General features: G+C 43.5%; 1 protein-coding gene across 3 annotated transcripts in view; it reads right to left on the bottom strand.

The window, feature by feature from the left end:
* tle2b (TLE family member 2, transcriptional corepressor b) overlaps positions 1-10,520 on the bottom strand; it is a 69,856-nt gene extending 59,336 nt beyond the window's left edge. For all 3 annotated transcript variants that reach the window (XM_061033085.1, XM_061033102.1, XM_061033094.1), the window contains exon 1: positions 9,624-10,520. In XM_061033085.1, the coding sequence (XP_060889068.1) occupies positions 9,624-9,647 (24 nt within the window). In that variant the 5' untranslated portion in view covers positions 9,648-10,520. The remainder of the gene's footprint in view (positions 1-9,623) is intronic.
* Between the last annotated feature and the right edge of the window lie 6,292 nt (positions 10,521-16,812).

Here is a 16,812-nt window from a genome sequence, read left to right as displayed (position 1 = left end):
AAAATTGACATGAGAATATATCAAATTAAGACAGGTATAAGACTAATTAGGTACTTGTAGTCACATATAATATAGCTTGGTCTTTTTTTTAAAAGTTATTTAACTACCAAAATCAAACTGGCATCCCCGTATCTACCTATGTATTCTTCCATCTACAAATCCATCCACCCATCTACTCCATCCATCCAAGCTGAGGTGATGGTGCAGTGCTGCAGGGTGGCTATCAACAACTACGGGTAAAAGATTGGCGGTTTCAGTGGTGGGGCTTCATTAGTCTAGACAAGCACAATTCAATTAGATTTCAATTAGTCCAACGGTGGAGGTCAGAGACGCGGTGGGTTTGCTGGTAATTAATCCACGAGCCGAGCTGAGCTAAACGGAGCTGAGGCAGGCATAGCAGGGACATCCAGATTGCTGGATGGACAGCGCACGTGCAAACCTTCTGTGTGTGTGTGTGTGTGTGTGCGTGCGTGCGTGTGTGTGTGTGTGTGTGTGTGTGTGTGTGTGCGTGCGTGTGTGTGTGTGAATGTGTGTTTGTGTGTGTGTTTGTATGTGTGTGTGTGTGTGTGTGTGTGTGTGTGTGTGTGTGTGAATGTGTGTTTGTGTGTGTGTGTGTGTGTGTGTGTGTGTGTGTGTGTGTGTGTGTGTGTGTGTGTGTGAATGTGTGTTTGTGTGTGTGTGTGTAGGAGGGAAGGGATTGATATGATGGGTGGGTGTCTGCCAACAGATCCCTGCTGACCTTGATTCACACCACACACACTCATCAGGGGGAGGGTAGGAGCTGAGGGGAGATAGGGAGGGGTGGATAGTGATCTGGCACATGCAGACACACAAACACACCAAAAGAGCCATGAGCGTATTGAAAAACACACAAACAAACAAACACACCCTGCTGCACACACACACGAGCACAAAGAGAACACACCAACCCACAGTCGGAGGGAGAGGAGAGGAGGGATGGATTGACGAGGGCAGAAAAGAGGTGGAAGAGAGATAGATAGTCGTCTGTCAGACAGAAGGATGGATGGAGCGAGGGATGGAGGAAGTGATAGACTACTCTGACATCCTTACAGAGGAATGAAAGAACGAGCAGAGAGACAGATGATGAAATAGCGGCGTGGCTGCTGACTGAGAGAGATAGCCAGCCATTCATCCGTCTGACACCAAGGGGACGTGGAGAAGACAGAGGGAGAGAGAGAGAGAGAGCGCATTAGCTGTAGTCAACACAGCCTGGTCGCTCCACACTGTGCACCGTCCATCGGTCTGTGCTAATACTGCTCCCACCATCTGCTGCCGTGAACACATGAACACACAGACACGTACTCCTGCAGACGCACACAGACACATTGCTGCTGGCGAGTTACATCAGCAGCACTATAAGTCATATAACAAAGCCCATAGTCACAGATAAGGATTATACAGGGATCTGCATGTGGCAACCGTCGGTGTCAACATGGCGACCTCTGTGGTGTGCTGATGAGGGAGATTTGAATTTCTTTCATCTGTAGGATGCAAGAAATTGAATGCAGGGAATGTCTTTCTTTTGATTTGCCAGTTACACCTTCTTGAATGAGTTTCATAGATCCTGGAGCAATAAAACTTTTATGAGCAAAAAGGAAATGAAAAAATACTCACAGACATACAGGCAGTCGCGCGCGCGCACACGCACACACACACACACACACACACACACACACACACACACACACACACACACACACACACACACACACACACACACACACACAGAAAGTTATAAGGTCTCCAGGCAAAAGAAGATATATTCCCGGCCTGTGCTGAGCTCGGCCAGCCAAGTTTAGAGAGCTGGTGTTAAATTAAATCACGCCTATTAGAAATAAAAAAGAGTCTGTTTCTTGCTCAATGGCACATCGGCAGGTAAAAGTGACCTAGGTATATGTTATCATTATAAGTGGTTAAAAGTCCAGTGTTTACTAGGTTGGAGGCATTATCAAGTAAAGACATACGCACACCAGAAAAAACATTTGTTGTTACAGTGTGTGTGTGTGTGTGTGTGTGTGTGTGTGAGTGTGTGTGTGTGTGAGTGTGTGTGTGTGTGTGTGTGTGTGTGTGTGTGTGTGTGTGTGAGTGTGTACATGGTTTTTCCTGTATGGTGACAGATGGCAGCTCAGACTGTTTGGGGTCCAATAGCGCATCACAAAGGGCCAAAAAAACAGCCGACAGCCTGTGTGTTTTCATGTGTGTGAACGTACAAGTGTGTATGGTGTGTGTGAGTGTAAGCACCACAGAAGCCAGCAGAGGCGATCCTGAAACCCAAAACTGATCTGGTTAATCTAGGAGGTGGAGGTTGAGGAGGGGGGAGTGGAGGGTGGAGGGTGGGTCACTTGTGCACAAACAAACACACACACCACGGACACCCTGTGGAACAGAAGTCAATCACAATTTGGTGGAGCTGGCACGAGCCAGCAAGAGAATTAGGAGGGATTATCTATGGTGGTGGTTGGGGGGTGTAGGAGAGCAGTGGCAGTTTAAGCCCATCGTGCTGTATAACATAACAGGATGGAGGTGGGATACACCGGCTTTAACCGTCACCTGTCAGCCTGTCTGTCTGTCTGTCACAAGGCGTTGACTGTGTTTCCTGATACAGAAGCTCAAACACTGTACTGGTCCTTTACAGTGTCCTGCTTTACACTAGACGTCTTATTCCTCATTTCTTTTGTAACTTTGTCCGCCGCTTGATAAGCACCTAAACAAGATTTTCCATCCACCTTCATGTTTGACATGATTAGTCCATTTTTTTCACCATCCAGCCAGAACATTAGGTCATTCTGGTTCCATCTGTCAGTCTGTCTGCATCATGGGTGTCTCCTGGTCAAGCAGCTGCCTGTTTTTCCACCACTGGCAACGGCAGCGTGAGAGAGACAGCAAACTGTGAAACAGACGCAGGTTTGGGTCTATATCCACACTCTCATGTTTTTCTTAATAAAACCAATAACTTTAACTATGTTCACACAAGAGCGTCCACACTACAACACCCCTATACTGGAGACTTTTGGAAATGCGTCGGACCCCCTCCTTATTTAAAAACACAGAGGTTGCATTTACAGTAGGTATGTTAGTGCAGAAACGTAGACTTTTGGAATCAATGAAGACTGACTTGCATCAATTAACTCTAACTTTACATGAATACCGAATTAAAGGTGCAGCTGTAGTTCCGCGAATATTAACATTTCATAATGCTGCTTTTGCCAGCACACACAATGCAAGCTATTATTGAGTGTGAATTCCATGCCCAGCTGCATTAACAACCCTCGATGTAGCAGTGCTCCTCTGGGTGAGCGAACCAGTGCCTGTCTTGTGAATTTGCTCACATCATTGCACAGGTGCAGAGCTTAATGCAGAACAAACAAGTGCTAAGAAAAGTGTTTAAACGGACTTCCAGTCAGCAGCAGCAACAATGTTATTTTCAGCAGTCAAAACAACACCGTTAGCCTACCTAAGGTAGCTTTCATAGACACTCATTTTCCCAAATATTTTTCTGTAACTATATACAACATTTATAATTCTCTGTCCTACACATTTCCCCTGATTTATATTTCAAAGACCCATGTTTTGGGGGAAGTCGGACACAACACTTTCACTGCCTCGATTGTGAGGGGCATCTAGCCTATAAGCTAGCTGAGACGCCTTTTGTAGCGCACACTGGCTTGGTCAGGGTGCGTACTTCCTGCATACTTATTAACGTCAACATTTTTATGGCCCCTGTACACAAAGGGGTCATGTGAAATACACATTAAGATGTTTTTGGATTGACAGATTATGACACAAAATGACATGAAAAGAAATGTAACTACGATAAACTATAGAAACCATACGCTACATCATACTGTACCATGCGCTATACAAGCTCAAGCCCATTTACCAAGTCCATCTACCACCATAAATGTTATTGTCCCACTAGGGGAATTCGTCTTGGACTTGAAATGCTGCAAACGTTTAGCTGCACAACCAAAGGTTGTGAAGCTGTGCACATCTAAATGGAGATAATTTAACTTTTAAATGCTGTTTAAAGATATAATTTTGACAGTTTAGGCGTAGTCCTAGACTGATTAGGAAAAATATGTATCCGTCTGTCTGCTTCTCTTATCCGTCTGTCTAAGCCCTTGGCATACTTTCTACCAATACACAAGCATTCACACGGTATAAGCAGGCATGCCTAAGCATGGATGCATTCATTTGAACAAAGCGCCGACAAACAAAACATTTTCTCTTTCTTCTGCCCTTTCTCTCACGGCTCCTTGTCATTCCTCCCTTCCCTTTTTTCTCTCTTCTTTCGCTCTTTGCTTCTTCTTCTTCTTCTTCTTAGCCCCTTTGTTCTTCCTTTTGCCCAAGTGTCTCTGAGACAAGCAGCAACACATTCAGATAGGGCATGAAATAATAATTGGCTGTTGAAATATTTAGGAAAAAGGCACATGAATAGATGAGAAATACCAAGTGTGGCAGAGGAGTGTCACAGCCCCCTGTGTACACGTCTGTGTGTGTTTGTGTCTGCTGAAGTGAGCAGCAGAGAACATAAGCAACAGCTCATTGGTCTGCACTGTGAGAGGATGGCAGACTGAAGAGCTGCGGGGAAAAAAAGGAATCTAACTTGCATTTCAGCCGTCATTTTATGAAGCTCTCACATTTCTGTCTGACTTTTTAACTGCTTTTTTCTGTTACTGCAGACAAGTCTAAGCTTTGATAGCTTGAGAGACACTGCCAGCATCCCAACAATAAAAGCTCAATTAGAGTTATTGGCACTTGTGTTGTTTCGTACAAGCCAGCAGACCAAAAGTCAGGCAGCCAGTCAGTCCTCCAGTTAACCAGTCGGCAAGTGATTTGTTCAGAGAGTTAGTCAGTTAATGCTGCAGCTCACTAGTCAGCAACTAAGCCAGCGCTGGATTACAAATCAGGGAGAGATTGGCAGCCAAAAGAGTCTCTGGGCACCATCCAAGCCTCTCTCAGATCATTTCTTTTAATGACAAAGAACACAGAACACAGGATTTAAGGCCAGAAGAAGACCCTTTTTTTTTAAATCAGGGTGCAGAATTAATCTGGGTGGCTGAGGATGAAGTTTTCAGTTCCTTTTACGAGGTTTTGCTTGTTCTGTTGGTTGCTCGCTGCAGCTGTGTTGTTGTTACTTGACTTTTTGCCATTTAACAGGAGTTACCTTTGAGACGCGGAATGAAATTAAACGTAAACATAATGAGGACAAAGGAAAGGAGGGGAGAATGTCATCCGTGGGAGGTGACAGAAATCTGCTGTGCTGTTTACCGTACATGGCTTTCATTACAGCCGTGAATGTCAGGGAAAAAACAAACTGCCTGACACAGCCAGACACCAGAGAGAAAAGGTCCAGTGTTGGCAAAAGTCAACAGCACTAATTGCATACCCCAAAACTTATATAACAAAGTAAGTACAAGATACAACATGCTCTAATAATGAATAAAAAAATCTCATTTGCAAATTTCATGCTTATTAACACAATCACACACACAAAAATCCAACTTTACGAACATTCACTCTTAATGGAGCTCTGCCCTCATAAATGGAGCATATGTGGTTTCTGTGGACACATATTTCACACTACTTTGTTTACTTAGCTGTAAAATATGAAGTGTTACCCTGCTCATGGCTCAGGAGGGGAGGCCCTCTAAATGCATTACTGAGATCGTAGCACACGTCCACACACATGTGTGCACCGTAGATCTGATCAGTCTTGTTTACAGACATCTTTCTTAACCATGAAACCACACACCGAGTAAATCATCTCTCTCTTTCTGGCAGCCAATCAAGAGCCTGTACATTCACAGCAACAGTCGAGGTCAAGCTGAAACATCATTTATTGTTACTGCTGTTGGCACACACACAGACACACACAAACACAACCATCCACTGCTTGTCCCTCCTCTCCTTCAAACACACACACACAAGCACTCTGACAGAAGCACAAGGACAAATATAAACACTGACACTGCACACACACACACACACACACACACACACACACACACACACACACACACACACACACACACACACACACACACACACACCACACACACACACACACACACACACACAGAGATGTAACTATTTTGGGGTGACTGTGGCTCAGTTGGTAGAGCCTCTCAACCGGAATGTCGAGGGTTCAATCCCCAGCTGAGCAACATGTCCTTGGGCAAGACACTTAACCCCAAATTGCTCCCGCTGCTTCGGTGGTGTATGGATGGGTTTAGTTACTTCTGATGGATGATTCTACATAACGACCACTAGAATGGGTGGGTGTGACATGCAGTGTAAAAGCGCTTTGAGTAGTCTGAAGACTAGAAAAGCGCTATATAAGCTCAAGTCCATTTACCATTTTGAGCAAATGCACACATAAACCTCACACAAGAGGTACACAGCAGCACATGAACGCACACTTACACCCATCCAGCCAAACAAACAGGTGACAAATGCTGTGAAAACAGAAATGTATACACTCCCAAAGAGTCAGGGACACATGAAAGGAAATCACACACAAGAAAAACATACCCACACAAACACACACACACACACACACAATTCTGATAACACTCGGCAAAAAAAATCCAGTGGAACCAATTACAGCTCGCTCGCTTGAAAATCAGCCCTCGCTTTTAACCTTTTGATGCCAGGGAGCAAAGAGAACTCTCCTGAGAAGTCTCCTGCTCTGATCAAATAAAATAAAAACACACAACTATGGAATGATGGCCTTGGATGTACATGACATAATGACGTTCAAGGCAGCTACAGTCTGTAGCTGACAGGAGGTAGACCATGATGTTTGACTGACACCAACAATCATACTGAGTGATCAGTAACACGCCTGTTTACTGGAAATGAATAAAAAGAGTATACAGTGTATTACGTTGCTTTATGCCTAATTTGTGTCATTATCCATGTTTCCACTTTTATACATAGTTGAAGTTCTAAAGGGCTGGCTTTATATTGTATTGTGGTCAATAGATTATATTTTATGGGTCAAATAGTTTCTGGTATTCTCTCTGATGTTCTCCAGCTGTTTGCCTGAACTATCACCAGTCTGCTGCCATCGTAAGGTATGACAAGAGACTATTAATCACATAGAAACTTTAGAAAGTTAAGTGGGACTTCAACTCATATGTAGTTGAGTATGAGACGGTTTGGACAGAATCAAAGCTTAGTGAAGAAATGTACTACAAATAAAGCACAACATTAACTGGCACTGCTGGCCATTTTTTCTTCATTTCAGAGTAGACAGTCATTCAACTGTGAAGGATATTCATCACCAATACTTTTCTGCCAAGGTCACGTTATCATCTCCTGGGGATGCAGTTGCAAGACTGAATCTTTATCTTAATAGACGTTTCAATCTTTAGAGTTGCTGTAATTGTAAACCAAATGAGGGTTTACATGAAATGGCACAGTGGCTCATGTTTGCAATATGGGATCCTCCTTGAATGCATTAGCAAGGAGAGACTTAACAGAAGTTAAAGGGAGGAGAGCCACCATGCCATCTTCAGGCACACTCGCTTGGAGACAAGCATAACGTTAAAAAGGTGTTAAATAAATGAGAGCATATATATCAATACATGTCAAACACAAGCAGGAGAAGACGCCGACTGGTTTTGAGCACAAAGGGTCTTCTTCAGGGCGTAGATGTGTCAAGATGCAGTTGAAAGGGAGGTCAACCATGTGAGATGTATGTAATCTAACGTGACACCTCATATCCTCCTTTTCCTTTTAACAGCAGTTATTTGGCTGTGGGAAAACAGACTCCCAAAAACTGGGCGTACTAAATTTTTTAACGAGTAATATATGTGCTGAAAATTGTTAGAACAAACACACGCATACACGTGTTTCTAAATGTGCACACAAAACAAAAACATGCACGCGCTCACACAACTGCTGTTGCACCATCACACCTCTCAGCTGATCATATTTCACTGCAACACCCGAAATAAAGTTCAACAGTCAGAGGAGGAGAGAGAGGAAAAAGGGAGAGAGAGAGAGACACACAGAGGGGAGATAGAATAAGAGAGACAGAAGCTATCGATTGGCAGGAGTTGGTTCAATCTGGGATTGAACTTGATCAAAAACACAGAGCTTCGCAGCAGGAAGCTCTCTGATTCGCCTCTGAAGGAGAGAACAGAGGAATGTTCACACTCCATTCTTCCTTTGCATCTCTCATTCATTTTTATTTCTCTTCCCACCCCCGGCCGTGCCTTTTAAAATAATTCTTTCCCTCTTTTTTCTTTTTTTTTCTCTTCCTTTCTAGGCTCTTACATCTTTCACTTTCTCTCCTTTGTTTTTCACTTCTCTCTTGTTTCTCTCGTCGTCTCCCTCTCCCTCTCTTATCCAGCGGCTGGCTTATTAGCATTCTCTCTGTACATATAATTGATTCCTCATGCCTTCCTCTTGTGAAAATGTCATTCATAATTCTGTGTGATAGCTAGCTGGCTTGCTCTCTGGCTGGATGACTGAGTGGTTGGCTGGCTGGCTGGCTGGCTGGCTGGCTGGCTGGCTGTGAGGCAAAGTGGCCACTGACCCATTTGTAGCAGATACAAAGAGACTGACAACCAAATCTGATTATAGCAACCGGACCGGGGACCCTGTGAAATGAATGGCCTAAGCCAGACTGAGCCTAAGCTGTCATTCATCCTTCTGGGTTTTTTTACTCTTTGTATTTAACCTTTATTTCAGCCTGGCAGGTAAATTAACAGCACATTTTCACTGCTGATGAAGGCTGAAACTCAAGGAGGGAAAGGACTTTAAGAAGGAATTAGAGAGGATGTACTCTGGGTGCACTCTTGACCTTCTTTTTTAGCTTTAATGAAAATGAACTAAAACTAAGTGGAATTAAAATATCAATTAAACAGCCAGTGTGTGTGTGTGTGTGTGTGTGTGTGTGTGTGTGTGTGTGTGTGTGTGTGTGTGTGTGTGTGTGTGTGTGTGTGTGTGTGTGTGTTCAAGTGTTTGCTTAGCAACCCTAATGAGACAATGGGCAGCTGACAGTTGCGTTGACCAATTCATACACATGCAACCACACACACGTTTCGACAGACTTACACACATGTTGCCTGCATGTAGACAAAGAGTGTCAGCTGGAACACACACACCAAGACAACTAAAGAAAATGATGAACACACAAGCTGAGAGATGGAGATTCAGTTAAATGCCACCTACAGAGCCTGCCATCAACATGATATCAAAGGCACCTGGGTAGAGCTGAAGGAGGGGGTGTGTGTATGTGTTTAAGTGTGTGTGTCTGTGTGTCTGTGTGTGTGAGTGTGTATGTACATAACAGGGAATCACTTAGCCCAAACACTGCCTATAATAAGCAAGGGGAACAGCAGATGGACAGAAGTACAAAAAGACTTGAGAAGAAAAAAGAGACGAAGGAAAGAATGATAAGGAGAAAAGAAACAAGATAAGAGAAAGATCGACAAAGAGCAAGATGAGGATAGAGGGAGAACAGGGTGACAAGGTGAAACGGAGACATAAATAGCAAGACAGGAATAATAGTCGAGTGACAGACATGAACAGAGATGCAGCGACGGGCAGAAAAAGAGAGGGAAAAAGAGACATAAGGAGGTACTTACCGGATGCCGTCCCTGAGGGTACATGATCCCAGGAGAGGAGAGGCTGCCAGTCCGTTTGATGGCCAGGTTAGTCCCCTGGCCCTCCACTCCTCTGCCCTCCACTGGTTACACACCCACTCACACACACACTCAAAGTCCTGCCTCTGCTCCTTAGCTGGGTTGAACACAGCAGTGTTTACTCCTCACAGTCTTTCTCCTCCTTCACTTTCTTCTGAGGGAGAATTCCTATTGACACACAACTTCTGAGTTTTCAATCTGTTGCCTTGTTTATCGAACAACGTCATGATAAAAAAAGGAGCACCAGACTTTGCCCCCTTCTTCTCCTCTCCCTTCTTCTTCACAGTCTCAGTTTTTCCTCCTCTCTTTCTTTCTCTATCGACTTTCTTGTCTTTCCTGTGGTGTCTCGCTCTCTCTCTGTCTCCCTCTGCTCACCCTGTGATCAGTCAAGGTCCACACATGACAGAGAATTTCATCCGGGCAGGCTCTCCTCCTTGTCTTCCTCCGCCTCCTCCTCCTCCTCCTCCTCCTCCTCCTCCTCGTGCCCCTTCACCCGACCACCGTCCAAAAGCAAAACATACGAATGTAAACACACTCTCAGCTCCGTCCAAACAGTCTTCCTCTCTCTGCGTTTTTTCCTCCTCACCCTCTCTTTGACACGCTGAAGTCTCTGCCTTGACTGCAGCCGCAGAAAAGAAGAAGGATAGGAAGGAGGAGAAAAAGAAGAAGAAGAAGAAGAAGAAGGGAGGGAGGGGAGATGGGAGTGAGAGAGAGAGAAAGAGAGAGAGAGCTTTGTTTTTAATCTAAATGTGGAAAAAACACGAGAGGAAAGCAGGAAAGAACAGCAGGTCAGTGGAGGATCCAGCGGGCTTTTCAGCAGCAAGCCCTAGACTGTAATATATTGTGCCTGTTGGCTTCAACACAAACACGACAGGCTGCTAAAGCTCCTCTTAAGGTGGAACTGAGTAGATAGAGACACCAAGTAACACAGAGAGGGGCGGAGGGAGGAGAGAGAGAGAGAGAGAGAGAGAGAGAGAGAGAGAGGCAAAGAGAGAGATGGATCTCTTTTCAGTTGTGGTCAGGCAGACAAAGCAATCAGTCATGCACAAAGACTTAAGCTCAAAGTGATATGAATCGAGATTCGCACACACAAACGCTTCGACACTCATACACAAATTCCTGACAGCTCTGTGGACACACTTGTTACTCAACACACAGACACACACATGCATGCACACACACACAGCACAGTTGCAGATATAGACATAACAGTTACTCAGAGTGATACGTTTATTACACAGTTAACACATTGCATTCAAATGCATCTTCCTGGCTATCCGATCTCGCTTAATCGCATATAAATCCAGGTGTAAACACACTTGACACGCACTGACAAATAGCAATCATCTAACGCATTGCATCCAGATGTGTGTGTGAATGCAACACCATGTCAGACCACATAGGTCAATTAAATCCTGCCGAGCACAGAAACTTCATAATGAGAGCAACAGAAAAGAAACACAGAGTTAAGCGGTTTGATGTCCAGAGGTTCATTATGACTCACCAGGCTAAAATGTAGAAAAGAAAAAAAAATGGAGGAGTAGTGTACAAGTGAAGCCATGCATTGGGAGGTGGTCTTTTGGAGAGATTTTTTTTTTTTTTTTAAATGCTGGAAGGGATTCAATGTTTTCTTTCTCAGAAACATTGAATCATTTGGAGTTCCTACAATAGAAATTCTTACAATATCTACATTAAAGTAAGGGCTATACTTGTGTAGAGATATCTGGCAAACCACACAGTGCAGGGCCAACACAACAACATCCACATAAAACCAAATATATGATCAAAATAAATGAGTCAGGGTATCTTGAGGATTACCAATGTAACACCCCATAAATACCTCGCTACAGCAGGATAAGAATGTCCAAATGTCTACTTTTGACTGTTGGCTCCGATGCACATGATATTTAAAGGACAGCCCAGAATGGACCTCCACACACTAACCCTTGGTATTTAAAGCCTTTCTATGTACAGCGTGGCAGACTGGCCCAGCCGTCTTTTGGCGCTGTTTATAATGAGTTTATCCAGGGCAGCTCTGCCTTTGAACTGATCAAACAGCCATTAATCCGACACTGTAAAATCGGACACAGTCGTTCTTGGCATCCGTGGAGGGTTTCCAGTAAGACAGAAACAGCATTTGATAACAAGAGGGTTAGCCAGAGGGCAGCCCCAAAGCTTCAATTAAGGTCAGATAGAGATATCCTATTATCCAGTGTAGTCTAATAACAGACACTATGGGTCCTTTTTGGGGAACTCTCATGTTAGTTTATATTTACCTGTTCACACGCAGCAAAGTCTGAAAGTATGAACTCCACTGTGACAAGTTTAAGCATCTTTCCTGATATCTCACCTGATGGTTAGTAGGCACTGAGCACTTTTTTAATTAAGAAATAATACGTTTGTAAAGGTATGTCTGTATAAAAGGCGAGAGGGGGTCTTGATGTGAAGACATGAGTGTGTCAGAAACCTCACTTAACCAATCAATAAATGATTGTATGTTGTATGGAAATGGACTCAGTAACCTGTATACATGTTTTGTATACAGTATATAAGTTTACATTATTTGGTTAACAAAAATTCCAACGTGGTTCCATTATCTGTATCAGTGAGCTCATGTTGTAAATACATGGCCTTCAATGCGGTTTAATTTTAAGGATGGTCAAAGACAACATCTTTGAAGGCCTACATCTACACTTTCATAAAACTAAAAATGGAGCAGGGCTCAAGCCTCCTTTAATAAATAATATTTCTACCAAACACATGCACACTACGTCATTTTATGATGCCCCCACCAGCATTCCCCATGTAGCCCATTGTACTAATCAGCATTCTCTAATTATCAAGAATGGATTAGCAGGTCATTACTCCTCTGACTCTTAAAACTGGGCTTTAGACAGACAGACAGACAGACACACAGACAGACAGACATACAGACACACAGACAGACAGACAGACAGACATACAGACACACAGACATACAGACACACAGACACACAGACAGACAGACACACAGACACACAGACAGACAGACAGACATACAGACACACAGACATACAGACACACAGACACACAGACACAGACAGACACACAGACAGACAGACAGACAGACAGACACACAGACACACAGACAGACACACAGACACACAGACAGACAGACAGACAGACAGACACACAGACAGACAGACAGACAGACAGACACACAGACACACAGACAGACACACAGACACACAGACAGACAGACAGACAGACACACAGACAGACACACAGACAGACAGACAGACAGACAGACAGACAGACACACACACACACAGACACACAGACAGACACACAGACACACAGACAGACAGACAGACAGACAGACACACAGACACACAGACAGACACACAGACACACAGACACACAGACACACAGACAGACAGACACACAGACAGACACACAGACAGACAGACAGACAGACACACAGACAGACACACAGACAGACACACAGACACACAGACAGACAGACAGACGCACAGACACACACACACAGACAGACAGACAAACAGACAGACACACAGACAGACAGACAGACAGACAGACAGACACACAGACACACAGACAGACAGACACACAGACACACAGACACACAGACAGACACACAGACAGACACATAGACAGACACACAGACAGACAGACAGACAGACACAGACAGACACACAGACAGACAGACAGACAGACACAGACAGACAGACACACAGACAGACACACAGACAGACAGAGAGACAGACACACAGACAGACACACAGACACACAGACAGACAGACAGACGCACAGACACACACACACAGACAGACAGACAAACAGACAGACACACAGACACACACACACACACAGACACACACACAGACAGACAGACACACACAGACAGACAGACAGACACACAGACACACACACAGACAGACAAACAGACACACAGACAGACACACACACAGACACACAGACACACACACAGACAGACAAACAGACAAACACACAGACAGACAGACAGACACACACACAGACAGACAAACAGACAGACACACACACAGACACACACACAGACACACAGACACACACACAGACAGACAAACAGACAAACACACAGACAGACACACGGACAGACAGACAGACAGATATTCTTTTGAACCTGAGGGAGATTCAAACAGGGAGACATACAAATACACAGATGGACCAAAGCACCAACACAGACCCAAAGCTTGCAGATGTATTTACTCTTCCTAACACTATCTCTAGCTATGACACATTGTATGTTGAGTGTTTGTCAGGTCTTATCTCCCCAAGATGACAGTGTGAATGTTAAGTAACTATCTCTTTAGGAGATAATATAATAAATGTCAGATTACTCACTCTCTGACTAGAGACCATTAATAATGCTTTATATCAATACCCACAGCAACAACAACAATAACCATTCCCAACACTGGATGTTTTATTATTATGGGTATCAGTTTTAAAGTGCCGTGATTTAAGAGATTTCGTCCACTTCTTCAGCTTAACTAATCGAAACTGTTAAGAATAAATTCAACACTTTTGTTTAGATTGGATAGGCCAGTATATAAGCAACCATTTTGAAAAGTTACTATAAAAAAGTAACATGCTTTCAAGGCTGCCTTAAGTACCTTTTTTAAAACTTGCTATTATTTTCTACAAAAAAATGGGGGGGGGGGGGGGGCGGGGGGGAGTGGTAAAGTGACTTTTAAAATAATTATTTTCCAATCTAAATGTCATTTGATTTCATACTTAAAAAAAAGAGTGCATGTGTTCTACTCACTTGTGATGTGGTAACACCGTGCATGAAGTACTTCAGGGATACAGAGCTGATGGGATTCACAGAGGAGAGTCAGCACCTTCAGAGTGATGGTCAGCATCCTGAACACAGACAGACTAAAAAAACTGCTTTCAAAGGTACAGTCAAGACAATGACAACACAGCTCTCAAATCCCTGCGGGTGAAATTTGCTGACCACAAGGACTAAATGAAGAATAGCTTACATAACCACCAACAGCAGAAGAATTACAGCATTCATTTGTGTTTCAATACACACTTCACAACACACTGTGGGTTATTAAACTTTAAACTGTTTTACTATTTGGCTTAATTGGCAGATAACAACAGGTCAGCTTCATATCTTCTCATATGTAGACTACGTAGCTTACTGAATAAATGCAAAGACACTAATTGGTCCTTAACACCACGGTCGCTCACTTTCAAAACAGGTGAATTGTACGTCTGGAAACTGCAGGTGGCTTTTACTCGTTCTTAGATCAACGACAAGCTCTTACGGCAAAGGGACCAAATTCAATACGAACATGTACTGTCGAAATTGATACCTGCAACTCTTGGGTTCCACCTTAAAAGCTCTTCCTTGTTGAGAGCTGTCTCTGCACTCTGATTGGTAGAGGGGAAGCCTCGCTCTAACCAATCAGTGTAAGGGTACCCCACGTTGGGTTCTGATGTCATTGGGCTAGCAGGCCAATCGTGGGAAGACCCTGCTGCTGAATGGGTGTGGGCGGCGGCGGCGGCGGCGGGGTTGGAGGGGAGCTGAGGAGTCTGTAGGGATTGTGGGCATTGAAGTCCCAATTATTCTGCACACATACACACTCGAGCACACGCACACAGACATACACACTCCCGCGCGGTCGCCTACACACGCTGTCAGTCACGCTACATAAATGCTCAGTAAATTCCGCCGTTAATTTCAATCCCGCTATTTGTGCTGCTGCAGCACGCACACACAAACACACACACACACACACACACACACACACACACACGCACACACACACAGACTGAGTAAACACATCAATTGTAAGAGTAGGCCTAGTCCAGTTGGAAATTAAAGATTTTTTTCCTTGCCAATTTTAATTTTTCCACTTCAAGCACCATAAACAAAATAAGCAAATGGGTGGCCTTCAGATGGCAAAATTAAAATAATGAGGCATAAGGAACAACATAAATCATAGCATACAGGAATATAAGAAGTCAGCTGTGACATACAACCTGCAGTGTCTCCGTTTGGGCTTTGAAATGCAACAGGTACTTACTCCTGCTGTGCTGTTTTCTTTAGATTTTTTTCCCTTCTTTTTATAAGGAGATCTCATTCTACATACATGAATACAAATTGAAGTTAGCAACACAAAAGCAAGGCGTTGGTTCCTCACTGCTGTTTTTATTAAACTCTATCTCTGTTTCCTATTTAAAACATAAATAAAAGCACACACACTTTGTACCTTAATGTACTTTCTTGTCACATGCATCTAATTTCAGCGTGATATTAAGATATTTAGCATTTCTTAAAGATCACATTTTATAACTCAGCAGTTACCGGATAAAAACAAAACCTTCTGACACCCATTTTTGTCGGAGAGAGGCTGACGTAAACCTGTTAGGACAGAGTATATGCATTTTTCTCTCAAAAAGCATACTCTCATATTCAGGAAAATGCAATATGCATGTTGGGAGAAGAGTTCTGGACTGTATGGACTTGTGAACGAAAACATCCATCCACTAGCATAGTGACATCATCTCACACTGGGATGTTCAGCGCAACTGGAATTTTCTGTAAAGCTGCCTCTCCACCACCTGCCTCACCCACAGTACGTAAATCTTGGCCGACATTGACCGGGAGAGTGTGTTTGACCGGAGGAGAAGGAAGTCTCTCTCTGTGTTCAAACCACACGTGTGGCTGCATGTCCCATTTGGCCTTTTGAGGCTGCTGCTAATGGAGAAACTGGCACCTCTTCTTCTTCTTCATCTGCATCAGGTTTATCCAGGATTGATGTCTAGAAACTGTCAAGTGTCTCTCTGAGAGCAAAAGTCTGTCATTTACAATTGTCGTTTCAGGTTATTTGAAATAAGACAGTGTGCACACAACATAACCAGTCTATACATTCAATTCAAAGTTGATTTTGGTTAGAAATGTTACATATCAATCAATCTTTATGTATAGCGCCAATTCAAACTTACAAAAATCAGGTAAAATACCTTACTCTTTGTTACAGCATAGCAGTCCTCCTAGTTCACAAAAAAGGCTGAGTAACCAATATCTATGACTTTTTTTTTTAAACAGGATCATTTTTCAAAAGCTTCAGAA

The sequence above is a fragment of the Labrus mixtus genome, chromosome 3, assembly GCF_963584025.1.
Source record: "Labrus mixtus chromosome 3, fLabMix1.1, whole genome shotgun sequence".
NCBI lineage: Eukaryota > Metazoa > Chordata > Actinopteri > Labriformes > Labridae > Labrus > Labrus mixtus.
This window is presented reverse-complemented; position numbering and strand designations above follow the sequence as displayed.